This window comes from Monodelphis domestica, chromosome 8 (assembly GCF_027887165.1).
Source record: "Monodelphis domestica isolate mMonDom1 chromosome 8, mMonDom1.pri, whole genome shotgun sequence".
Lineage (NCBI taxonomy): Eukaryota > Metazoa > Chordata > Mammalia > Didelphimorphia > Didelphidae > Monodelphis > Monodelphis domestica.
In genome coordinates, this window is record NC_077234.1 from 46,645,772 (window position 1) to 46,671,738 (window position 25,967).

At 38.2% G+C, this 25,967-nt stretch overlaps 3 protein-coding genes across 3 annotated transcripts in view; 2 read left to right on the top strand and 1 right to left on the bottom strand.

Moving 5' to 3' along the window:
• P2RY12 (purinergic receptor P2Y12) overlaps positions 1-7,022 on the top strand; it is a 61,440-nt gene extending 54,418 nt beyond the window's left edge. The window contains exons 2-3 of the mRNA XM_007502032.3: positions 909-1,074; positions 3,813-7,022. Coding sequence (XP_007502094.1) covers positions 3,827-4,855 — 1,029 coding nt within the window. The 5' untranslated portion in view covers positions 909-1,074; positions 3,813-3,826 and the 3' untranslated portion in view covers positions 4,856-7,022. The remainder of the gene's footprint in view (positions 1-908; positions 1,075-3,812) is intronic.
• Positions 1-25,967, bottom strand: part of MED12L (mediator complex subunit 12L) — a 625,295-nt gene that overhangs the window by 99,850 nt on the left and 499,478 nt on the right.
• P2RY13 (purinergic receptor P2Y13) lies at positions 13,567-17,036 on the top strand. The gene is made up of 2 exons (XM_007502031.3): positions 13,567-13,656; positions 14,168-17,036. The coding sequence occupies exons 1-2, from the start codon at positions 13,621-13,623 to the stop codon at positions 15,191-15,193; spliced, it is 1,062 nt and encodes a 353-aa protein (XP_007502093.1). The 5' UTR covers positions 13,567-13,620; the 3' UTR covers positions 15,194-17,036.

Below are 25,967 nucleotides of genomic sequence, written 5' to 3' on the forward strand. Positions count from 1 at the left end.
TAAGTAGACATACTTATCAATCCACTAATGAACACTTAATGGAGATAGGGTAACCAAAAATGATAAGAAGCCTGCTTTATGTGTATGATCTTGGATCAATTCAGGCCTTTGTTTCTTTGGGGGGGGGGTAAAATTTGGACTATGGGGCATCTAAGGTTCCTTCTGACCCTAAGTCCTAATATCCAAAGACCCTATCCCACATCCCCACCCCAAATTAAGACTCGGCCACCCTCAAATTAAGAAAAAAAGAACTATTTATTGTGTCCATGGTTAAATACTATTCCAGAAAACTACAGAAAGGCTCTTTATACAATAAGCTCAGTAATGATAGAAAAGGGTTCTTTCCTAATGTGATTGGCCCTTCTGATAGGCTCTAATGTGGGGAAACTGTTCCGTTTCTAAAGGAGTTCATCAAACACTGATTCGGGGTAATGACATTAACAGCCAGGCTAGGAATCAAAGGTAAAAGACTTAACATCCCTAACAAGCACTCATAATGCTAAGCTAATGTCATTACAGTCTCCTAGAGGTAATGCATCACACACAGTGTTTGAACACAATTTCATCACTTTCAGGTAAACAGGCATCTGCAAAGAGCCCACCACAGGCAGAAAGAGATGGGCTTTATTAATTTTCAGACTGAAAAAAAAAATACTGCTAGAAGAGTGTGAATGCAAGAAGAATCATCTGGACAAAGGCTTGTAGAATTCAAATGGCTTTTTCAATGATGACCTCTCAACTCCCTCCCTCCCTTCCCCCCTTTCACCCACCAACCCCCTCCTTTCTCCAGGAAATAAAAGCAGAAGTGGTACAAACAGTGCTCTGGACATTCACAGCCTTAGCGTGGCTTATGCACTATTGGTTTTAGAGGTAATCTCTGACTCTAAGAGTCCTCTCTTTCTTTCTAGAACACCAACAACTGGACTGATGAAACTATCTATCCTGCCGGAGTTTTGTCATCTTTAAAAAAAAAAAGGAGGAGGAAATAAGAGCAAAACACCAGATGCTGCTCTCCAAGCAGGATTGGCGTGAACTTACTGAATAAACTCAAACCCTTCAGAGTCCTCTTCCAGAGTGAGTAACTTTCTGTTCAGAAGTATATTGATATATGTATGTTGCCAAAATGTACGTAACTTGCAACAGTATTCAAAATATAAAACATATAAATATATAATATCTATTCAAGTATCTATGTGATATTATATTTATTGTTACTTTGTAGAAGACTTGACGCAATAGTGAATTAAACAAATATCCAAAAGGGAGTGAATTTAGTTCATGGATAATATAGGTTGGTGCTATATGTCTTGGTGGTGGTAGAGGAAACCTGTACGGGTCTCCTTTTGAAAGGTTAAGAAATGATGTTTGGAATTGATATTTAATTATTGTCATTAGATTAATTTCAGAAACTAAGTTTGAAGTGACACAAGAACGAATTAAGATTCCCTATTAAAACAACAAAAAGGTAGAATTCTCTGTGTCGCACAATGTCAAATTATTGTAGGGAACAGAGATAAAATCCACAAAAGTAAAATTAGAAAGCACTCCAAATTAAGGCTTAGTAGGTGATAACAGATAGCTGTTTCTAGGTTATCAGTACCAGGTCTAGTGGATAGAGGGGAGCTGATCTTCATACCAGTAGTTCAGCAAGTTTTAGTTCTGGCCCTATCAGATATCTAATCCTGGCTCTCTCAGTTCTCTAGACAAGCCATTCTCAAAATGAGTCCAAGGACCTGGAGGAGGGGATCCCTAAAACATGTTTAAAGGGTCCATGAAGTTGAATGCCATTTTTAAAAATAATATTAAGATGTTATTTTCCTATTAAAACACTCCTTCCTTTTCTCCAACTACATAACTGCATGAGGCAGGATTTTCTTCATATTTTCTTCAACCAAAACAACGTATTGCAAGAGATTGAATGCAGAAGTAGATATGAGAATCAAGTTATCTTCTCTTAAGATCTTCAGATTGCTAAATTTTTTTCTTTCAGAAAATAGACATTTTGAAAGACAAAAATGTTCTTTGTGTTAAGATAGAATAGATTTACTCTTCTTGTATTTAAGTGATCTAAAAATATTAGTCAATATTTAATACAGTAAATTCAGATAAATATAAACCACATAATTTTGGGGGTCTTTTAGGGATTTTCAAAAATATTGAAGACTATAAAGGGGCTCTGGGACCAAGAATGCTCCAGACAACTAGTAGAAGCTGACCTGTATTGCTGGAAGGAGTTTCTGCACTAGAAAGTTCACTATACCAACAATATTGTAGGCACAACCCTCTATGAGTTTAAGATGACACAATTATCTCAGGGTGCAGATTGCAATTTCCCTCGCATGACTTTGGAGAGGGCTTTTAAGAGCTTTAAGAACTAAAAATTCACCTCTTTTTGAACATAATAGAGAGGAGTTTCTTTCTGACTTTGGACATGTTGACGGTTAGTTATGGGCCAATCTCATTAGATATGTCAGGGGTTGTACTTCATTCCTACCACCTTTGAAGACCAGGGGATTCCCTCCATCACTAAAAATCATTAGAATACCAGCCTGTAGAGGAAGTAGCACATGGTGGAAGAAGACTGTCAATAAACATAAAGCTATTATAAAAAGGTGAGCTTGATTTGTTTTTTATGCAAAAGAAGACCTTCATTTGTATTTCAATTCTAGGGTCCTACATTACTCATTCAAATGATTTTTTTTAAAGCTCTCTATAATAGATGTGTTGAGAAGTAGCCTAATAGCAGAATGAAGAGAAGGTAGTCTTCAGATTGTCAGGCTGACCCAGGTTCAAATCCTGGCTCTGACATATATTGGCTGTGGGAACCTGGGGCACTTGACTTCTTGGGGACCTAGGTAACTATTTAAAACTATAAATCATTGCCCAGTTGGTAATCTGTAATGGCAGAAATTTCTCCAGAATAATCTCGAGTTTCCAAGTTAAACTACTTGAACCAATCACCATATAAGAGTCATAGTACATAGTCAAAAGACGCAAACATTTCCCCAAGATTATATAGCAAACTAAGTACTGTACACTATCTGCTTTGATTTTTTTATTGATAAGGTTCCATTATTAGCTAAAAAAGGAATAATGGTGATTGGTTCATCATGAATAGTATGCCAATGGGAATTTTCTTCCAAATCCTCAGCAAATCTAACCATCATCTTCCTTACAAATTAAGAATGTAATCATCAGTATGGAGCAGCTGGGTAGATAAAGTACCAGGTCTGGAGCTGGGAGGACCTTGGTTTAAATATGACATTTCGTAGCTATGTGACCCCAGCAATTCACTTAACCTCAATTGCCTACCCCTTGGTCCTCTTCTGTATTAGAATTGACACTAAGTCAGAAAAGTTTTTTTAAAGAAAGATAAGAAAAAATGCCTTAAAAATCCACAGGATGTAAGAAAAAATACTAAAATATCTTAGTTCAAATGAATTTCTTCTAAAGCAGTAATTATCATTAGAGAGGGAATATAGACTCCCAATGATGTATCTAAAACTGTTTCTCTCAAATCACCATGCTATATTAAAAAAAAATCAACAAGTCAGTTACGATGAACTTTGAAGTTCTTAATAATGTGGACTGACAATAAAAAGACAGGAAGATAGTCCAATTCAAAAGAAAGACAAAAATTAAAAACAAAATATGCCTATTAAAGGATTATTGAATGAAGGAAGGTAGTTAAAGTATACAGGCTTAAGCAAAAAACATTCATGAGGTTTAACATTATATATATACATATATGTATGTATGTATGCATGTATAAAAGTCCATATTTTTATAAATCCATTTTTTTCTTTCCAAAGGTAAGAAGAGGGAAATGAGTGACTTTGACAACTTCACCAATGGGACTGGAAATCATAGCCTCTGTACCAGAGATTACAAAATCACCCAAGTTCTTTTTCCTCTACTCTACACAGTTTTGTTTGTTGTTGGGATAACCATGAATAGCCTGGCAATGGGGATTTTCTTCCAAATCCCCAGTAAATCTAACTTCATCATCTTCCTCAAGAACACTGTCATTTCTGATCTTCTCATGATCCTGACTTTCCCTTTCAAAATCCTCAGCGACGCAAAGCTGGGAGCTGGGCCACTGAGGGCATTTGTATGCCAGGTCACCTCTGTCATATTCTACTTCACAATGTACATCAGCATTTCCTTCCTTGGGTTGATCACCATTGACCGTTACCAGAAAACCACAAGACCATTCAAAACATCCAATCTTAATAACCCATTGGGCGCCAAGATTCTATCTGCTGTGATTTGGATATTCATGTTCCTCCTCTCCTTGCCAAACATGATCTTGACCAATAAGAAGCCAGTGCATTTGAATGTGAAGAAATGTGCTTTCCTAAAATCAGATTTCGGGCTGGTATGGCACGAAATTGTCAATTACATCTGCCAAGTAATTTTCTGGATCAATTTGCTCATCATAATCGTCTGCTACACACTGATCACAAAAGAGCTCTATCGATCCTATGTAAGAACGAGGGGGGTGGGGAAGGCACCTAAGAAAACTGTTAACGTCAAAGTGTTTATTGTCATTGCTGTGTTTTTCATTTGTTTTGTGCCTTTTCATTTTGCCAGAATTCCCTACACCCTCAGCCAAACTAGAGATGTTTTTGACTGCACTGCTGAGAATACCTTATTTTATGTGAAAGAGAGTACCCTGTGGTTGACTTCTTTAAATGCATGCTTAGATCCATTCATCTATTTTTACCTCTGCAAATCCTTTAGGAATTCCTTGATGAGCATGTTAAGGCACAGAAATGCTCCCATAGCCTCAGCCCAGGAAATCAGAAACAAAGGGCAGGACAACAGCAGCCCATCAGAAGAGATCCCATTGTAGAGTAAAGATGCCTTGAGAAAAAAACAGTTCCATAACTCTAACACTGGAAGAAAAGCACTATATACATAAAAGTATCATTGCTCGCTGGAAATGAGAGAGTCGATGGCCAACTCTACTGAAATGAAGAATTTTTTAGAAAAGCCAACAGAATATTTTCTTAACCTGCAGCTATGACTTTTCAGTATTTTAAGCTATTGCAATAGGTAGGGAAGTAACCTAATGGAAAGGTATGTAACCAATCACCATATAAGAGTCATAGTACATAGTCAAAAGATGCAAACATTTTCCCAAGATTATATAGCAAACTAAGTACTGTACACTGTCTGCTTTGATTTTTTTATTGATAAGGTTCCATTATTAGCTAAAAAAGGAATAATGGTCTTCCTTCTGAACCATAATTGTTGCTTAACAAAACTTATATACTCTAAGGTAGCAAATCCTAATTCAGTAACTGACCTAAATGTTTAAATAGTTTTGTTGTTGTAAAAGGTCATAGGAAATACTCTTACAGTGAACTATGAACCTTAACTTGACTGCTGTAATGCAAATGCAAATGAATTTTATCCTTAATCTGGATTAAGTCAACTCCTAAATTTCCAAAGAATGTGATCTTCACTTAAAGGGAGCAGAGACCTTCGGGAAGGAAAACAGGCATTTCTAGTCATTGACATTCGGTAACGAAAATGATTCAGGAAAGTACAAAGTACTCTGAAAACGGGAAAAGATTTTAGCTTATAATATTGACTGTATTTATGGGGTAAAACACTGGTAATGTGCTTGGGGAAATTGACTCATTTCCAGAAAATATGTTATTTGACTTAATGGATATTTCTCTATCTAATGTGGCTATGCTTGAAACACCACCCGGCCATCATTAAGAATATAATGTTTAAATGATAATTGTCATCATCATTAGCTCCTTATTTACAAAGTATTATGCAAAAGAACTCAGAGGAAGAACAGGCTTAACTGTAAATTATAAAATAGCAGTTAAAATAACTCACGCATCTCTTCTCAATTTTTCCTAATTACAACAACATTCATCTAAATACAAATGTGTACACTAAAGTCTTCTCCAAGACCTCATCAAGCATGGGGGTGACTCCAATGGAGGGCGATGTGGAATAATCAAAGGCTAGTCAGATAGAACACAACTTAAGGGAGGTTTTACAAGATGGAATGGCTTCTAAGGGTCTGGTGACTACTCTCTGTGTTGTAAGGACCAACCCAGCTGAGTTCAGAGAAGATCAGAAATTGTTTTGATTTTTTAACGGCAATAACTTGTGAAAACCCCCTCCCGAGGGATGGAAGGTCTCCTAGGGGAGAGAATGGCCATTCTGCTTAAACCTCAGATCTTTGAATGTACCTCTACATCTATCCTAGCACTTGTTCTACCATGATGCCCAATCCAAATAAAAAATATAAATATGAATGGACAACAATTCATATCATTTTTGAAAATGATACTGTCAAAAAAATTCAACTCAGTAAGCCCATATATGTGCAAAATAAGCAAGTGAACTAGACTGACACCAACAGTGGGTTTTTATTTGACATGACTTACCTTCCTATGTTTCCTAAAGGCAAAAAAAAAATGCCAGTGACTGGGCTTTTACATAAGGACCAAATAATGATCTTATTCAGTTTATGCCCTTTTATTATAGAAGCATTTACAGTATCTTTTACATTTCACTGACATACACAAGATCAGGATTTCATGTGAACAAAATATGAATAATAGTCCAGGGGGTAAATAAGTGGTCTAATAGCTTAATTGTCAATGAAACCTCATCATTACATTTCATAGTAAATTGAAATGTTCTGGGTGTAAATGCATCATTTTAAAAAGTACCACAACTAAAACATTTTTGGATGTCTTTTCTTATGAAAGAAAAAAGTTTTAATTAAAAAGAAAATAATAACGATGTATGGAGATTTCTAGATACTTGTTATCATTATTAATAATTAACTGAGACTATAATTTCACTGAATAAAAGAAGGGAAATGGAGGGATACAGGGGGAAATCTAGGTGGTGTCAAAATAAAAGATGTCGAAAAAATTCATGCTTATTTAAAACAAGAAATTCAGAGGATTCTTAACTGAAAAATATTTTATTTATAAGCCAGGTATGTACCATGACTGATTTACATTAAACTGTTAACCATTTCTCATTGGTATCTCTTTCTTTGAAAATAGTATCATGAATGACAGATCTCAGTCCCAAAATGAAAATCATGGCCAAAGTAAGCCAAACCCTCAACTGAGAGAACCAGAAGAATCCACTCCAAGGTTCATTCAGTGGGCTTCCAAACCATGTATTTAGGCTGTGTCCTTTCTTTTAGGTCCATATATATTGTTCCCACAATTAGGGAACCCCAAATTTATCCCAAATAATACTTAATAGCATGATGTTTAAAGATAAATATAAGCAACAGTTTATAATTTAAATCCATGGGAAAACCTGAATCAACAGATGAAATCAGAGATGTCCTTGAACTTCCCAAGATGAACATTTTACTGGTTAAAATGGTCCAGCAGGTTATAAGCTCTTCAAAAGCCTAGCTTGGGTCAGCAGGAAAACTGACTGTGGTTCAACAGAGAACTATGTCAAACTTAAATAGATTCAGATCCCTGGGGTTGCCCACTGACTTAGAAAACCACAAATTCACATTATCTTTGTTGTATTATTTAGTCTGTTAAACGTTTCCCAATTATATGTTTTGTTTTGTTTTGAAACCCTTATCTTCTGTCTTGGAGTCAATACTGTGTATTGGCTCCAAGACACAAGAGTGGTAAGGACTAGGCAATGGGAGTCAAGTGACTTGCTCAGGGTCACACAGCTAAGAAGTGTTTGAGGTCAGATTTGAACCCAGGACCTCCCTCCTCTAGGCCTGGCTCTCAACCCACTGAACTACCCAGCTGCTCCCTCCCAATGACATGTTAATCTGATTGGCAGATGCTTTAGAATTTTGTGGGCCACACAGACTCTGAGTCTGAAGCTTCTAGTTGGCAGTTACATTTTGAATGTCCAGATAAAGATTTTTGTATATTAATCTTAAGGATTAACCCTGCTCCCCTGTAAAGTGGGGGAGGCAATTCTGATCATGTCTTCAGCTATTATTTTTGCTGACATTGAACTAGGCTGCAGAGGTTTTACTTGGAGTCCACAGATCCCTCCAACTTCTCCCATCCCCAAATCCTAGGTATCCAGGGATAGATTTCAAGGGATCTGTGAACTTGGATGGGGAAACACAAATCCCTCTTTATTTCAATGCGGTTTTATTCAAAGTATTTTTTAAATTTGATATAATTCCATGTCTTTTATTTATGCATTTAAAATCCTTATTATGAGAAGGGAGTCTGTAGGCTTTACTAAAACACAAAACAATCAAAATTAATAATCTAGACTAAGACCTATGACAAAGAAATCCTTTCATAATATGGCTCTGGGCTCCATTGCCAGCCATATTCCCGTTCCTGACCTTTTTATTCATACAGTGCTCCACCTACATTGACCTCTTCATTACCCTCACATTTAATATTGGGAAGTATCCCCTTTTGATTAATTCTCCGCTTCTGCTGAAGTTTGACATTCTCCAAATTCCCTCAGGTTTATAATCTTTTCTACCTCTCCATCCACCCAAACCTCCCATATAGATTTTGTTGCAATCACTTTGGTATCCATTCCTTATCTCCATTCAGCTCCCACCCTCCTCCGGACCTCATTTTCTCTTTTCTCACCTGGACTCCTCTAATTGCTCTATCATTGACCTACATGCTTCCAGTCTCGTTATCCAACAATCCATCATCTCTACGGATGTCCAAATAATTCCTATGGCATTTGTCAGAACCCTGTCTCCTCTGTGGGTTTTGAAGTGTTGTGGCTTGGGAAACTGCATCTCCCAGAGTGCCCCAGGGGTTCCACCCCTTACTTCCTGGTGTGGGATTGGTCTTAAACGGACCAATCCCATGCTGGGGGTGGGACCACCCCTATTTTCTGGCATGGGATTGGTCTATATAAGGACCAATCCTGCCCCTAGGAGGGAACTTTGAATCAAACTTGATTCAAAGTTTAGAGAGGGGTTTAATTTCAGCCCCGGAGAACCTCCAGTTTTTCTTACTTTAATAAAGTTAATAATATAAAAATAATTTTTCTTATTTTTATGTTTCACCTCTAAGACCTTTAGTAGCTCTATGCTAGCTCAAGATATTTCTTTGCATGGCATTTGAAACCACAATCCAACCCTAACATTTCTGCCCAATTTATGTGACTATCCTTCGAGACCTCCATGCTCTGATCCCTCTGGGCTACTAGCTATTCCATGAACATGATCCTCCACCTTGCATATCCATGCATTCGCACAAACTAGTCCCCATTGCTTGAACACATCCTCTTCTCATCTCAATATCTCAGAATCCTGGATATCCATTCTTCAAGGCTCAACTCAGCTTCCACCTCCTGACTGTCCCAGTTGATAGTGATCTATCTCTCTACAAATGCCCTAAATTGTACTATTTGTGCCATTGCTATAACCTAATCTTCCCTGTTCTGCCCCCACCCAAGAAAGCCAGCTTTTTGAAAGAAGAAATTATTTTTACTTTCTGTCTTTTGTAATTCACCTAATACCCTGCACACAGTTGGTGCATAATAAAGTTCATTTTCTTTACCTTTAATCAATTATTAGAGTGTAGAAATTAGGATCAAAAGACAAAAATTTGGATGTAGAGAGAAGATTATAATATTGCTTTGGGGAATTTCCAATAATAATTATCAAAATAAAGAATACTGTGAGTTGACTATATTCCTAAATATAAATAAATCAATCCATACAAAAGTATCTATGAAGGGGCAGCTAGGTTTCTCAGTGGTTAGGGTCAGGCCTGGAAGTCTTGAGTTCAAATTTGGCCTCACACATTTCCTAGATGTGTAAACCTGGGCAAGTCATTTAACCCCAATTGTGCTATCTTCTTCTGCCTTGCAAATGGTATTGTATTGATTCTAAGTATTGATTAGTATTGATTCTAAGATGGAAGGTAAGTTTTTTTAAAAACCCATGTATTAAATGCAATAGGTACTATAGTATAATCTCTGCTCCCAAGAAGCCTACATTTTAAAACGATATTTAAATATATACTAAATTCAACCTAGTTTTCAAAGCTCTCCTTTTCACCTAGGACTTATCCGTGACCTTGTCTAACTTTCTATTCTCTTCTTTGTATTCTTTTCTTTCTTTATAACCCTTGCTTTCTATCGAAGTATCAGTACTGTGTAATGTTCCAAGGCAGAAGAGTGGCAAGAGTTAGGCAAAGGGGGTTAAGTGGCATGTCTGAGGTCTCACAGCAAAGAAGTGTCTGAGGTCCTATTTGAAAGACCTCCTGCCTCTAAAACCACTGAGCCACCCAGCTGCCCCATCTTCTATGTATTCTTTTAAAAAGATGCTTCCATGACTTCCCATTTTTTTTCAACTTGATCCCAAACTTTGGATATATATATGAGATAAAATATATAATTTATAAAAATATAAACATGACATAAATATACACAATATAAATATAAATAAAATGAATGACGTAAAATAAATGTGTGTCCATATATATTTATATCTATATGTGTATGTATCTATATCTACACACACAGAGTCAAACAAAAGAAATTTCCATATTGGCCATTTCCAAATGAACATGTCATATTATTCCTTTGAGACACTGTGTAGATGAGTAGCGTGTGTATGGAATCATAGTTGGTCACTCCATGTGTTCATTTTTAAGGACATGTGCCAACAACATACCAGGCCATTAATGATTGAGCTACAACTACAGGAAAGTGACCAACTTACTGCCCAATGGGCTACGAACTACTTTAAGTACACCTTCACTTTAAAAGTTACTGCCCTCCCCAAAAATGTTTTCTCCAAACAACCGTAGATAGCTATCCTTGAGAAAGTTCCTCTTTTGAGTGTCCATTTCTCATCCTCTGGCATTTTGAAATGTGGCCAAAATGTGATTTCCCCGATTTTTTCCAAATGACGAAATCACTTTCAATAAGGTTTCCTTAACGATACTCATTTCTTTGTCTGCTGAAGGTTTTAAAAACTTTCCAAATGGAATTTTGTTCTATGGTTCATAAAAAGCTTAGGAGCCATTATATAACCCTATTTTAAAACTCCAAACGTTTTTACCTAATAATTTAAGGCCCCAAACTGTCAGACATAATAAAACCTTTCAAAGGCCAACATCTATGCCACTTAATATGACACGTCTTCCCTGAAGGCAGCGAACAGCAAGACTGAAGTATTTTATGAGATACAAAAAAATCTCATCCTGAAAACTCTTAAAGGGTCCCTGAGACCAAGTTGAATCAAAGCCAACTGAGGTCAGTTCATCATGGTCCAATCCTAATCTGTTTGCCCCCTTGTGCTGCTGTCAATACTTGCTTTCAAGAAATATAAAGTGAAACAGATCAGGAGTTCCAAACTTCTCTAAAAGCTCTTCTGACTTCCCCTTCCCTTTTATGTAGCAGTGGACTCTTTCCCATGAGAGCTCTCTAGTGGAAATGCCGGTGCTCGTGGAGCTTTGTGAGTTGTGATGGCAAATCCTACAGATCCAAGGTTGTTGGAAGCAGAGAGAATTCCTGGGGTCTTACACAGCTTATAGATGGTGATTTTTTTCTTAACCCTTACCTTCTTTCTATCAGTCACTACTGTATGTTGCTTACAAGGCAGAAGAGTGGTAAGGGAATGGGAGTAAGTGACAACCAGGGTTACACAGCTAGGAAGTGTCTAAGATCAAATCTGAACCCAGGACCTCTCTCTCTAGATCTGGTTCTCAATCCACTGAGCCCCTTAACTGCCCCCTGCATGGTGATTAATGAATGCAGAACATAGGAATTCATAAGAATCTAGAAGAGTACTCTTAGCACAATGCCATGTAGTTGGTCAACAAGCATTTATTAAATTAATTCGTTATTTTTATTTATTATTTATTTTTATATATAACATATATAAATTCACATAAAATTTTTATTTATATAAAACCATAGAAATTTACATGAATTTATATATTTATAAAATTATATATAAATTTATTTGTATTTATATAAAATTTTATATAAAAATATTTTTCTTTATCCATAAATTTAATTATGGGAGGTAGGGCTATCTATGCACAAACAGGTTTAGGTCAGGGGAAGGGAGATGGAAGAGAAGGCACTGGCAATTGGGACTGAGAAAGGTTACTACAGTGAGTGTTATTGAATGGAGTCTTCGAACTGGACCAGAGAATTTAAGAAGTGGAAATGTGAGGGCAGAGAATTCTTAGTATGAGTGATGATGGCCAATGCAAAGCCATGGAGATAGGAAATGAAGCATCTATCCTGAAAAAGAAAATGAGTGTAATAGATTGTGTGTGAAGAGGAATAAAATGTAGGAAGAGTTCTGAATGTTGGAGGAATTTTATTTTCTGAGGAAGAGGATGGTGATATGGACAGACCCAAAGTTGACAAAACTCTCTTTGGGAATGGTTTGGAGTGGGAAGAGACGAGGCAGGGAGCCTTGTTAACACACGATGAATTAAAATCATTTAAAATGCTATTGTAACAATAGGGCTTGCACAGGGGGGAGAGCTGTGGGAGAGGAGAGAAGGGGCCATATACAAGAGATATTGTAAAGCATGAGTGACCTGAATATTCCAGGTAGAAACAACAAAACTTGACTCTGAATTGGATGTAACAGTGAGGAGCTGAGGTTGACACTGAGGTTGTAGGAAGGAAGAACTCATGGAGGAATATGTATGAATGTATGAATGATGGGAGATGGGAGGAAAGTGGGAGCTATGAGCCAGAAGTCTCAGTTGTTGTTTCTTGCTTAAGTATGTGGTGAAGCCCCCAGCTGAGAAGATTGGGGGTTAGGGGATGTCCTAGGAGGGCTGAGAACAGAAGAGATGCTATGAAAATTGAGATAGGAGGATCAATAGAATTTCCTTTAAAGGCTCACTTGAGATTTAATAAATAAATTGGTAGTGGACCCAGTTGGGGGGGTGCATTATTCTTCCACTGCTATTCATGCCCCAAATTGGTCATGAATGAATGAATGAATAAAAAGTTTGGGCATAATACAGGAGAAGAGATATAAAAATAGAATGAGACTAGGGGAAGGTCAAGAATTCTTCAGAGAACAGAATTTAGGCTTGCAATGCTACATTTGAATAATTGTTCAGATATTCATTCTCCTTTGTGGCCCCAAATCGGGAGGTCAGTTATTGTTGTTCAGTCATTTCAGCTGTGTCCAACTCTTTGTGACCTTATCTGGGATTGTCCTGGCAAATACAATGGAATGGACTGCCATTTCCATGTCATTTTACAAATGAGGAAAGTGAGGCAAAGAGGGTTAAGTTTCTTGGCCAGGCTTACATTGCTGTAACTGTCCAAGGTTAGATTTATAATTATGTCTGTCCACTATCCATTGCACCACCTAGCTATCCCTGTCTCGAGAGTCAGAGATATGGGCAAACAATTGCGAAGAAATGACTCCACAGGAGCAAAACATCCTCAAAATGAATGATTTCTAGAGACACATAGGAAAAATATGTAATTCTTGATTTTAAATAACCCAAATCTTGTTTGTTTAAAAAAAAAAAACTTAAATAGACTCTGTGGAAAGACCACACATGGGTACAAATGAGGAAGGAAACCCAGTATAAGAAGACAACTAAGTCATTCAGTCTCACAGTTCATTCCTCACCCTGAAGAAACCGCTGTTGCCTTGCAATGACACTTGGACAAACAACGCTCTTTCAGGAAAAGGTGATTTTTTTTTACTAGTTTTGCAATTATGAACTATTTACAAAATATTTAATATGCTTTAAGTAAAAAGGCTGTAAAATGACCATTCTTCAGTGTGTAGAGACGGGTGGCATCAATGTAGTCCAGTTGGAGGGACCCTCATGGATTGCTATCTCTTAAGAAGGGTCTTTGGGATAGTAGAGAGAATTCTTCTTCATCAATGGACCATGGTGACAGCCAGCCCTGATGAAGGAGGCAAGGAGTCTGAGAACTATGACCCAAATAGGAATACTAGAATAATCTAAACAGCTTGTGCTTTTACCTTAGACTTCACTGCTGCCTGTCTAGGTGGGAAGGTTTTCTTTCCCTACAAAGAATCTGTGTTTTGAAGGTGAATAGGCACCAGCTCCCATTTAGCAGGTCTTTTAACTGCAAAGCAGTAAACACTCTTAGCAAAGGGCAGTCTATAGCGGCTCTGGGACTTTCGAAATCACCAACTTCTCTACTTCTATTTCTGCCGTTGTTTTCATAGCTGACACAGGGAACGATGAATGCCACATTCCTTCAGTTCCCCAATGGATCCTTCAACTCCACGGATCGCTGCCCCAGAGACACCCGGATTACTCATCTGGTCTTCCCTGTCCTTTACACCACCGTGTTCCTTGCTGGGATGCTACTGAATAGCCTGGCTTTATGGGTTTTCTTTAAGATTCCCAGCTCGTCCACGTTCATAGTCTACCTTAAAAACACCTTGGTAGCGGATTTGGTCATGACGCTGATGCTCCCTTTCAAAATTCTCTCGGATGCCAACCTTGGACCCTGGCAAATCCGAGCCTTTGTGTGCCGTTACTCGGCGGTGATCTTTTATGAGACCATGTACATTGGCATCATCTTACTGGGACTCATAGCTTTTGACCGCTTCCTTAAGATCATCCGACCCTTTGGGAAATTTTGCGTGCAGAAGCCCATTTTCGCCCAAATCCTTTCCGTACTGGTCTGGCTCTTCTTGTTCTTCCTCTCCTTGCCGAATATGATCTTATCTAACAAGGAAGCCACACCGCAATCTGTAAAAAAGTGTACTTCCCTAAAAGGTCCTTGGGGCATCATATGGCACAAAGCAGTCACTTACGTGTGCCAAGTTATTTTCTGGACTGTTTTTGCTCTGATGTTTCTGTTTTATGTGGTGATTGCCAAGAAGGTGTACGAGTCTTTCCGAAAATCCCAGAGTAAAGATGCCAAAGCCAACAAAAATCTAGAAAGCAAAGTCTTCATCGTTGTGGCCGTGTTCTTCGTGTGCTTTGCCCCTTTTCATTTCGCCAGGATCCCCTATACTCAGAGCCAGACCAACAGCAGCAAGATCGACTGTGCCGTGCAGAACCAGCTGTTCTGGGCTAAGGAAGCCACTCTCTTCTTGGCCACAACCAACATTTGCATGGATCCCCTAATATACATATTCTTATGTAGAAAATTCACAGAAAAGCTGCCCTGTGTGAGGAAAACTGGAAGGACGAGCCAAGAAAATCACAGCACTCAAACTGATAACATAACTTTAAGTTGACATTTTGTGAGTAACCCCCATAGAGGAGATGCTATAGCGTAGTTCTGCCTACGGTGTTTGGGGCAAAAGAATTTAAGCAATAAAATAAAGTGTTGGGGCTGGGGAAAGGGGAGGTCATGACTAGGATGTGTATGTTCTGCTATGATTTGATTTTCATGCATGTTGAATAGAAAGGGTAGTTCATTTGAATTTTTGAATGCTATCTATGAAGAGAGAGTTGATTTAAAGGAAAAGGAATTGTTCAATAGATTTAAGAGGGGGAAGAAAGTTACTCTGAGAAAGGCATTGATTTAAATGAAACGGTGTGGTTTTCTTAAGAGAATATCCTACCACTAGAGGTCACTTCCAACTTAAAATAAAACAAAACTTCAAAAGGTTGGGAGGTGGGCTAGTTTGTGGAGATTTCTACTCTAGAATGATCACCATGTTCTCTCTAAAACTCTTGACATTTCCTTGGTGCACAACTTTCCGTTGGTGGCATTTCTGAGAAATCCCTATTTTGTGGGCAAATGCCCTTAATTGTTATCTGTGCTTAATTTGACATCTCCCTGTAGATGCCTGCCAGAGTCCGGGGGGAAAATCATTTCTCTAAAAGCTTCAGACTTGGGGGGATTGGGCAGCGAGCTGGCTCGGGAGATTGAGAGTCAGACACACAGACGTGAACCCCAAGTTGCTTCACCCCCAACTGCCTAGCCTTTCCCATTCTTCTGCCTTGGAACCAACACACAATGCTGATTCTAAGACAGAAAGTACGGGCTTTGAAAAATGAAGGAGTAAAAGCTCCGGAGTCGAGCTGTTTAACACATATACATACTGGTTCCATAACTAAGTCTGCCCCACGTTCCCCAGTTTTGCAGTGTCTCTTCCCCCAACTCCTCCTCCACTGGCAAACACTACTACCTCTGAGGTGATGGACAAATCTCTAGGAACCGCAGCTACTTCATCTATGAAATAAAATAGAGGAGATGGAGTTGATGCCGTCTGAATCTCTAGACCTATGATCCCACGGCATGGCTTTTGTATCCTCATAGGAGCACGTCTCTCTATTAGACTGGAGTCTCCTCCAGGGATGGAACATTCCTTCATTCTCTTTCTATCACCAGCCTCAAGTGTTCTGTTTGAATGGAACCAAGATTTCAGAAAGGAAGGGATTAGGGCTGTTGTAATACACAAAGTGGGATGGTTTTAGAGCATGGAATGTTAGATTCATCAAAGTCTTTATAGGTTATTTAGTCCAACCTTGTCATTTTAGAATTGAGGAACCTGAGACCGGGTGAGGTTAAGGGAAGTAAACAAGGTTGCAAAGCTAGGAAGTAGATGATTGTGGTCTGGAACTCAGGTCCTCAGACTCAAAATCCGCAGCTCTTTTTTCTATTCCATGCTCACACTCAGGTATAAAGGGTTATTATATATATGTGTGTGTGTTTATAAAATACATATATTATACATATATAGTAAAATATATTACACATATGTAAACTATGTATCATATATTTTATAAAAACACACATACATATATAAAACAATTCTTACTTCCATTTTAGAATCAATACTGTGTATTGGTTCTAAGGCAGAAGAGTGGTAAGGGATAAGCAATGGGGATTAAGTGACTTGCCCAGGGTCACACAGCTATTGTCTGAGGCCAGATTGGAACTCAGGAAGATAAGTGAGACTTCTTGATCCAACATCATTACATATCGTACCCCTTGCTCTGTCTTCCACTAGAGATTGTAAACTTCATAAGGTTAGGCACTGTCTTTAATTTTTTTCTTTGTATGTCCAAAAATTGGTGTAATGACATATATATAGAAATAAGTGTTTAATAAACTCTTGTCAAACTGTACTGGATTGGATTAGTGTCTAAAGAGATGCTAGAGAGAAGGAAAAGACCTTTAAACTAGAAAATCTCTCTCTCTCTCTCTCTCTCTCTCTCTCTCTCTCTCTCTCTCTCTCTCTCTCTCTCCCCTCTCCCTATCATACATACCCAGAAGTACAAAAAAATCCCACCTTTATCCTCCCTAGTATAATATTCTGGAGAATCCAAATGCAAAACCAATGGCCTGTGGTATCTGTTAATATGTGGTATTGTATTATCCTTGTAACCAAAAACTTAGGTGGGTAGTTTGTGGCAATGACATAGGGAAAACACCTTAACCAACTAGACACTAAAAACAATCTCAAGGATTGTGGAATCACTAATTGCTTAGTCTTAATGGTGGAACAAAAGCACAATCCAAAATAAATTGTCATTAGAATATGTGTCAATGCCCCAAACACAAGTTTTACTAGCATGGAGGAGTCTAAAAATACCTAACTGGGAAAGAAACAAATAACAAACGAGTTCCATACAATAGTGTGGCGTGAATCAAATCCTGATCTTGGAGTCAAAAGAGACCTCAAATCAAAAAGCACCAACTATCATTTGTCATTCTCGGCAAGTTGTTTCATGGCTCTGAACATGGTTCATCTGCAAAATGGGTATGCTATGGCATGCCCCACAGGGTTGTGGAAAAGGATCAGATAAGATGTTGGCAAAGGGCATGGCGAGTCTTAAGACGATGCCAATAGAAGCTATTATTATAATAACCATAGTACATAGCATATAGGAGTCATTTAATAATTGTTGATTGACTACAATTTTTAAGGGGTAACTTGAATTTCCTGGTGGAAAATTTAAAGTTTTAAAAGTTAAACTAAAGTGGAAAATGTTAAGTTCTCAACCAAGTTATTCTTTTGATAAGTAATTATACCCCTTGCTCCATCTCCCCCCCTCCCAGAGATTGTAAACTTCATAAGGTTAGACACTGTGTTTAAATTTTTTTTCTTAATATCTCCAAGAATTGGTGCAATTATATATATATATATATATATATATATATATATAAATAAAAGAAGTGTTTAATAGCCTCGTATCAAATTGTACTGCATTGGATTGGTGTCTAAAGAGATGCTAGAGTGCATGTTGAAGACATCTGCTGAGAGCTTTGTGGGCATCCCTCTTGGCATGGAGTAGATTGGCAGGTAATACCATTGATGAAACATTCTGATTCCATCCTGGCAATTCACAAAAGATGTTGGTTGCTTGTAAATGGAGCTCACTGATCTAGTGGTTCCGTCCTGGCTTTTTATGGCTTCTCGGTCCCAAGCCCACAGAGAGGATGCTGGTCTAGTTCTCCACTGCAATTCATTAGAGACAACTGGGATGAGGTAGGGCATGACTGTTAAGCTGGCATTCCATTTATTTCCCAAGGGTATTGCACAGTTACTGGTACGCTTCAAATATTACCATAAATAATTAAATCTGAACCACACTTGTCCAAATAAATGAGCTGCCTGCCGTGATGGCAACATTATTATCTCATCAGCTCTCACCCTCGTTTCTTGGCTGAACTGAGTCATCTCGCTGTACCATGTACAAGAGTGAGCTCCCCCTGGATGGCTTTTTAAAAAAAAAAATTCAAAGATACTTTATTTTCCCAATTACATGTAATAATAATTTTCAACACGTTTTCCCAAAATTACAAAATCCAAACAATCTTCCCTCCCTTCCTTCCTTCCCTGAACTCAGAGCCAGTAAGCAATTTGATCTGGATTATACATGTATTATCATGCAAAACACACTTCCATATCAGTCATTGTTGTCAGAGAATACTCATACAAAAGCAAAACCCCAAAATAAAACCGTAAACACACTGATGTGAAATTCAATCTGCTTTGATCTGCCCACGGATGGCTTTAATGCAAGCTGCACCTATAAACATTAGGAAGGAAAAAAAAATTTAATGTTGTTAAGTGAATGATGTGATATTCTCTCCTTGTCCTAAATATGTACACAGCACGTGTATATGGAAAGAATCCTGTATAAAAGATTCCACTGCAGGCAGGTTCGATCATGTTTAAAATCAAAGTGACATCAGTTTATTTTTAAATCAGATTAGGAAAAAAATTAAGTAAAATAACTGTAGAGAGAAGATACATAAACAAAGAGCCTAATGATAAATTATGAAAATGGAGTTATTCATACATGATCAGATTCCCTCTTAAATTATAATCTGGGTGGCTCAGTGGAAAGAGCCAAGCCTGGAGACAGAAAGTCCTAGGTCCAGACACTTCCTAGCTGGGTGACCCCGGGCAAGTCACTTAACCCCTATTGTCTAGTTCTTGCCCATCTTCTGCCCTTGAACCAATACACAGCATTGATTCTAAGCTGGAAGGTAAGGTTTAACATTTTTTTAAAAATTATAATCTGGGAAGATATTTCATTTAATCCTAGTGCCTTCCTTCTGAGACTGTCTCCCACTTATCTTGTCTGGATGTAGTTATCTGCCTGTTGTCTTCCCCCATCAGACTGAAAGCAAGGACATATTTTTGTCTTTCTTTCTCATGTCAGCTGTTAGCCCAGAGCAGGCACTGGACAGACAGATAAATGTTCACCTGACTGTACCTATAACGTGACGTAAAAGTACACTATCCTAATTCCAAAGGATGCATGATAAAAAAAATGCCCTCTACTTCCCAAGAGAGAACTTATGAACTCTGAATTCTGAGAACAGACCAAAGCAGGTTTTTTTACTTTATTTTTCTTACTGTTTTTGGTCTGTGTTTTCTTTTGCAACATGGCTACTATGGAAATATGTTGTTTTTTTTTTTTAACTTACCTTCTGTCTTAGAAACAAAACAGTATATTGATTTCAAGGCAGAAGAGTGCTAAGGGTTAGGCAATGAGGGTTAATTAAGTGACTTGTCCAAGGTCACACAGCTAGGAAGTATCTGAGGCCAAATTTGAACTCAGGAGTTTCCATCTCTAGGATTGGCTTTCAATCCACTGAGCCACCCAACTGCCCTTGGGAGATGTGTTTTGCACGACTTCACCTGTATAATCATTATTAAATTGTTTGCTTTCTCAAGGAGAGGATAAATATGGGAATGAGAGAATTTTAAACTCAAGATTTTTTAAAATGTATGGTAAAATATTTTTACATGCAATTGGGAAATATTTAATGAAATAAACAAAAACGTATTAAAAGGGGAGTGGGAAGCACACTATGGATAGGTTTATAGTAGGCTTAATAGAAGTTTAAAATTAAAGACCAATCACCTTTGTGGGCTCCTTCCAACCCTTAAGAAGAAATACAAACTCCTCAAACCTCTCCTTTAGAGTTCCTTGGACTCAGACCTCCGGGTACCATTCCAGACTTATTTTAAATGGTTTTGCTTCACACATTCAACCCCCCCAGTCAAACTGATCTTTTGGCTATTTCCCCAATTCCATCTTGAGCCTCTAGGATTTGTACAGGCTGCCTGGAATTCATCTCTTGGAAACCTTAGCTTCCTAGAAGACTATGTTCAGGCACCATTTTTTCTAGAGAAAATCCTCCCTGATCTGGAGTTTTTAACTTGGAATCTGAGAACTTTGTTTCTCTTTTGATAACTGCATCTCAACAATAGTTTTTTTTGTAATTAATTTTATGCATTGAAACATGATTCTGGGAAGGGGTCCATCGACTCCCAAAGACTATCAAAGGGAAAGGTTAAGAGCCTCTAATGTGGAAACCACTATTCTCACTCTCCTTCAATTACTTTTCTTGAATCTCCTAACAGAAGGTAAGCACCATGAGGACAGAGATGATTGAGTCTCTCCATTGGTCTTAGTGTCCCCACTTGGCCCAGGGTAGCTCATTTTTATTGTACTGTATTGATTTCCTCAACCATGAACCTAAAAGACCACAGACCCAACAACCTCCCCAAAGGCTTGTATATATTTTTTCCCGGCAACTTGAGCAACACTGGTTTTGGACTGCCCATTTATAAAACAACATACTGTCTTCTGGGCCTGGAATAACTTACAAAAGAAGGAAAAGAAACCCTAAAAACTAAAAAAATAGGTGTTGCTCTTAGGTAGCATAAACAGAGACCCCACCCATTTGAGGAGAACAACAGGGAAATTCCTGCAATGTAAAAACAGGCTGAATCACCAAAAGCAAACTAAATAACCAACAACAGATGCTCTCAACATCAAGGGTGTGCTCTGGGAAATTCAAACCTTGAAGTACTTGACACACTGTCAAAAGGAAAAAGAACAAAGAATATGGAGAGAGGAATTCCTATTTTTTTCAAGATCTTCATATCCAGCTTAGAAATAAAGGGAGTATTCTTTGGCACATAAATACATCTTAATGAAACTTTAATGGAAAAAATATTTTTTAAAAGAAAAAGTAGGAAAGAACCCAGCAATACAAATAAATGTGTTAAAAAAATCTAATAATTTATGTATGGGCACCCCCCCCCATCATGCATATCCTCCTTTTTTTTTTTATATACCCTTATCTTTCATCATAGAATCAATACTATTGGTTCTGAGGCAGAAGAGTGGTAAGGGCTAGGCAATAGGGGTTAATTGACTTGCCCAAGGTCACACAGCTAGTAAGTGTCTGAGGTCACATTTGAACCCAGGACTTCCTAACACCATGCCTGGGTGCTTTTTCCACAGAGCTTCCTAGCTTCACCCCCCCCCCCCGCCCCAATTTAGTCAGCTATAAGATATATTCATGAAAAAAAAAGATGAAGAAAAATTGACACAAGGAAGTTGAGAAAAATATTAATTTAAACATATTTCACACTTAGAGATGCCCCTTCTTTGAAGATGTAGTTGTTAAATGTCAATCAAACGAAGGCATTCGACTTCAGTCTAAACCCCCCTTTGTAAGGTAGTACCCATAAACAAGGTTGTATTTTTTCCCCAGTTGATCTTTTCTAAGGCTTTGCTTAGAAGTGTAGAATTAGATGAAGCCCATCAATTTTGTTTAAGATCATGTGTAAAACTACTTTATACTGAATTTATTACTGAATCTAGAGTGTTGGTTTTTTTTTTTCTCTCTGTGTAGGTACTTTTAGGCAGGCTTCTTTTTTATAGGGAGGTAAAGAGTTTTCTCTCTGAAATAAAGGTCATTTTACTCAGAGCTAGAGCTGAGTTGGCCAAAGCCATAATCAATCAAACATCATAACCTCAGATCCTAGACACATATTCAAGGCATCCACAGCTTTGATTGATGATGCCCTGTCTTGTGGAATTACTGGAGATTCTTAGCAGTAAGGGACTTAGAGGCACTGTTAAAATGAATGGGGCAGCTAGGTGGTGCAGTGAATAGAATACCCAGCCTGGGCACTCTCTCAGGAAAACCCATTCTGATTCAGAGTCAGGAAGACTCATTTGGCCTCAGAGACTTGCTTCTTGTGTCATTTACCCTTATTTGCCTCTGTTGTCTCATCAGTAAAAATCTGAGCTGGAGAAAGAGATGGCAAACCACTCTAGTATCTTTTCCATGAAACCCCGAATGGGGTGATGAAGAGTCAGACACACCTGACTTGAAGAATAACAAGAAAATGACTGGGATGATGGCCAGGTATGGAGAGGAACATCTGCGTTTCCTGCTCCTGGGGAGACTCTGAGGCTGGTAGATTGCTTAAGGTTGAATTTTGAGCTGCAGTAGGGCTAACGCTCATGGGATGTCCACATCTATATGGCACCAATATCGTGGGCTTACCAGACTGCCCAAGGAAGGGGGGAGTTGAGCTAGGTCAGAAATGGAGGAAGTCAAAGTTTATGCACTGATCAGCAGTGAGGTCAGGGCCACGAGGGGTTATTCTTCCTGCCTGGACAAGATAGGGAGAGAAAATCTCAAAAAACAGGGAGAAAACTCTTACACCTCCCTATAAAAAAGAAGCCTGCCAAAAAGTACCTTCACAGAGAAAAAAACACACATACACTATAGATTCAGCAAAAAATTTAGTGTAAAACAGTTTTACACATGATCTTAAGAGGAGTACTTAAACAAAAACTATTATTATGGCACACGTAGTAACTCGAAAACATGCTCCATATATCAGAGGTATGATAGTAAGACAAAAATTACACGGTTGGGTGTAACCCCAGAGCAACTGAGCTTAGCCCATGCCAGAAAAAGAGTGCATCAACCTTTATAGAGGTCTATGTATACTTAAAAAAAGCCTCTATTATCTTAATATAAGGATCCAGAGAGAATAAAGTTGAAGAGAACAAAATTAATAAGAGGTCAAAAAAAAATACAGAGCGAACAAGGAAAGAAAAGAAAAGGAGAAGCTTGAGTTATTTCAAGCTGATTTGGGAAAACAAAACCTTTTTTACTTGCCCTATGGCCTTGTCTCTCCTAGAATGAAATATAAACAAGAGATAACTACCAGGTCACCACCATTCTTTAGCCATTTTGATTTGCAGAGATAGAATATTATTTTTAAAAAATCTATCCAATTTTAATAATTAAGAAAATGAAGCATTAGAACCATTTCCTAAATGAATGAGAATCTCAACATGAGGCAGAGGAGGGAGGGCAGCTTGCTTTTGTTCAGTCATTTCAGTCACGTCCAACTCTCCATGACACCCTTTGAGGTTTTCTTGGCAAAGATACTGGAGTAATTTGCCATTTTCTTCTCCAGGGTAGGGCGGCTACCCCCAAAATAAATTAATTTTTTAATTCTTACTAATTTTGAAATCATCTGCTAGGATGGCTGACATTTATATAATATACTTGCTTTCTGCAATATAGTGCTTAACATACATCTCATTTGATCTTCCCAGCAGAACTGGGATTAGGGACTAGAATCATTTCTTTTTTAAGGTCATATCCTTATTTTAAAAGCAAGGAAACTGAGGTTTGGAGGAACTAAGAAAACTTGCCTATACTTGCTAAACTAGTTAAGTGTCTATGGCTCGTGTGTGTGTGTGTGTGTGTGTGTTGGGGGAGGTGGCAAACGTAGGTGGCACAGTAGATAGAGCACCAAGCAAGGAGTCAGGAGGACCTGAATTCAAATTTGGCTCCAGATAGTTCCTAGCTGTGTGACCTTGAGCAAGTCATTTAACCCTGTATGCCTAGCTTTTGTCTTTTTTTTTCTTAGATGTGTTAATAAGACAAATAGTAATGATTTGTTTAAAAAAATGTGCCAATTGTGGGACTCAAACCCCAGTCTCTACTGATTCCAAGTCTTTCTGTGTCACTGTGTATGGGTACAGGTGGGTCAATAAATCAAGAGTCCCTGCTTTGTGCCCATGGAATTGAAATAATTCTAGCCATCGTAGTGCTTAAATTCGTTCACAGGAGAAAACATTTAAGATATATACAATATATGTATAATGTGGTTGGAAGGAGAAGAGGATCATGGAAGGTCTCATGCTGAAAATGGAGCTTAAGTAGCATCTTGAAGGATTTAAGAGGTGGAAATAAGGATGGAATTGAGCATAGGAAGAATTGGGGGGGTGGGAGGGGAAGAGATTTAATGTGACGGAATATATTCCAGAGTCATTTTTTTTAAGTCTTTAACCTTTTTGGCATCATGGACCCCTTTGGTGGTTTGATGAACCTTCTAAGAAAAAATGGTTTTAGATGGACAAGATTAAATATCTGGGCTTATAAAATAAACTGAAATACACGTATCAGAAATATATAATAATCAGAATATTCAATTTAATGAGACTAGTACATAGAAGAATGCCTTCATCTGCAGAGTACTATCTAGTATATTCAAAGTTTATTAATTAGCCCTCATGACATCCATTTCATTTTCCTACCCATACACAAGCAGACTGATCCATAGAGACCAGCAATCTGGACAGGGTCAGTATCAGAATATCATCAGAGCCAAGGCAGTCATTGGTGGCTCCACCTTCTATCCAAAAGTACCACAATGTCTTTGACAATAATTGGCCCTCTACAATCTCTGAATAGTCAGAATAATTAAAAGGCTTAAACTGATTAAAGACAACAAAAAGCTTAGAAAGTGGGTATTGGATGTTTCTCCCATGTCTTTACAAGTGGAGAAAAATGGCAGAAGAAAGAGATGATCTAAAGATATAGGATAAAAAATTATCAAAAGGCAGTGAAGTACAGTGGAAAGTATGCTGACTTTGGAGTTACAGGGGGCCCTGACTCATCACTTACCACCTATGTGGGACATGTCTCAGAGGCTGCCCTTCCCCAAAAGGGGGGGATTGTACCAGATGACATCTAGGGCTCCTTCCATCTCTAAGCCCAAAATGTTTCTGCTATTCTATCTTGGAAAGCCTAGTCTTTGATAGAGTAACCTGCCTGAGGTCTGTGTAGACAAGACAGACAGACCTCTTCGTGTTATGGGATAGTTAGGTCTTTATGTGGTAGTGAGTCAACATATCGGGGAATTTTTCCCACTTCCTTATAATACAAAGTTCCATTTTCTCTTAAAAGAAACAAATTCTTCTGACTTTTAAAATATATGGATCTTTCTTTAAAAAGCTAAAGACAAATCCACACATTTGCCATTCCTAAAAGCATGGTTCTCATTCTGCATTTTGTGTCCTTCACCCCCTTTAAGGAGACCAATGGTATCGTGGTTCAGTATCAGATCTATGGAGTCAGGACAACTTCCTTTTTTACAGATGAGTTAACAGAGGTAAATCGACTTACCTGAGGTCACCCAGCTCAGATGCATTAATTCTTTGACATACTATTTTCTAGCAGAACCAGAAAGACCAAAGACCTTGGAATTGCTATGTGGGTTAATAAGTTTGAGACATCCTTGAACATCAAAGGAACGAGTCCCAAAGTGAGATTTTGAGCCATCCTTGGTGGCCGTGTCAAATCCAGCCCAGAATCCTCCCCAGCACCACTAGCCCCTGTTTTGGAAACTCTACTTGGCAAACATTGGACTGCTTTCGTTTCTACTGTAGGGCCCTTTGCCATCTAGCCCCAATCTTACTTCACACCAC